Here is a 1,569-nt window from a genome sequence, read left to right as displayed (position 1 = left end):
TGAAAAGTCCTTGACTAGTGTAAACACTACCTAGCAACAACTAAACCATCGGTGTGTTATCAACATTGTTCTCACCCTAAATCCAAAACACAGCCCTGTACCAGCTACTAGGAAGGAAATTAACTCTACCCCTGCCGAAACCAGGACAGTGCAAAAACACAATAGCCAGAGACCTTAAAATCTTTGGGAGAAGGTAGCTGTTTTACAGTTTCTGCCGCTACCTTCCCTTCTGTTTATTATTCTATTTCTTTCTTTCCTCCTGCAGAATTCACCCTAGCCTTACCAGGAGAGGCATTTCGGCTCTGCCTTTACTATTAAGCCTACAACCTCTGCAGACTGGAAATGTTGCTGTTTCATTGTTATCAGCGAATAATTGTGGTATCTCTTTGCTTTAGCAAACTGGGAAATGGAAATGAAGATAAATACAACAAAGTTGTTGCTGTGGCTGTTGATGTTCTTCTCTGATACTGTGCCATTCAGCTATGAGAAATCAATGAGAGAGAGAGCTATCGAGCTGATGCAAGATGCACGTTTAATCGATGGGTATGTAAAATACATTCAACTAAACCCTCTTTGTGAATCTTGACAGTGAGGAGGAAATGCTAAAGTGTGTTTGGATCAGTAGAGACATAGGCTGTTACTAGCACATAGCAGTTAGTTACTGTTGCAGTGATTTATCCAGAAGGAATTTCGGTTCAGAGGGTACTTACTATAGGATCAAGTTATTCTAAATGCATTTGTGATTTTCGGGTCAGGTTTTGCCACTTAATTATTGTTTCCCTCTACATAATATCCTTGTCTCCTTCTCGTAATTTAACGGCATCTTTTATTAGCAATGACTTCTGTGCAGAGCTAGAAAGCAGGCATCATACCTTGAAAGGGTACCCTTACAACTTGAAGGAATGCTCTCTGTGGTGAGTGTCTTTTGACCTCGGAACACAAACATTGATTATTCTAGCACAGGCAGCACTGACTATTCTACCACAAGTACTTGCTTCTAAGGAGCGTGGTGGCTGATTTCAGTTCTTCCATTCCTTCAGAAACAATAGGGAGAAAAACAGATACAGAAACACCACCGCTATAAAAATGGGAGAAGCAAAAAAAGTTTTTTTCTGTCCCAATTAAGAAATAAAGCTTGTTTGCAAAAGAAGGGAGACTTTTAAGCATATGTTACTGCAGGGATTATTGGCAATTAATGGTCTAAGGGACTATGAACAGTGGAAGAAATTATGTTTGGGTTAGAAGGGGAACAACTTATTTCTATCACAAGCCCTATTCATTTTCCATTCTAGCCACAATGACTTTGTACTGCGGCTGAGAATATTTTACCAAAATAGACTTAGTAGAGTCAATTTAAGAGAACTCAACAAGACCCACACAAACCTTGCGAAACTTGAGGCTGGTTATGTGGGAGCTCAGGTATGTACTACCATGGTTGTGAGTCTGAGAACATATTTTTACATTTGCCTCCTTCCCAATCACAAAAGTACTCCTGGCCTTGGTTTTGGCTCTTTCTGTTGAAAAAGAAAAAACAGTGAAAATGAAAAGCCACTGTCGTGGTTTAACCTC

General features: G+C 39.8%; 1 protein-coding gene across 3 annotated transcripts in view; it reads left to right on the top strand.

Moving 5' to 3' along the window:
* Positions 1-1,569, top strand: part of LOC103896825 (dipeptidase 2) — a 22,715-nt gene that overhangs the window by 10,424 nt on the left and 10,722 nt on the right. For all 3 annotated transcript variants that reach the window (XM_019471383.1, XM_009276735.2, XM_009276736.2), the window contains 2 exons: positions 396-543; positions 1,293-1,419. In XM_019471383.1, coding sequence (XP_019326928.1) covers positions 407-543; positions 1,293-1,419 — 264 coding nt within the window. In that variant the 5' untranslated portion in view covers positions 396-406. The remainder of the gene's footprint in view (positions 1-395; positions 544-1,292; positions 1,420-1,569) is intronic.

Source organism: Aptenodytes forsteri, unplaced genomic scaffold (genome assembly GCF_000699145.1).
Source record: "Aptenodytes forsteri isolate BGI_AS27 unplaced genomic scaffold, ASM69914v1 Scaffold33, whole genome shotgun sequence".
Classification (NCBI taxonomy): Eukaryota; Metazoa; Chordata; class Aves; order Sphenisciformes; family Spheniscidae; genus Aptenodytes; species Aptenodytes forsteri.
Note: the sequence above shows the minus strand (reverse complement) of the source record. Positions and strands in the feature narration are given on the sequence as shown.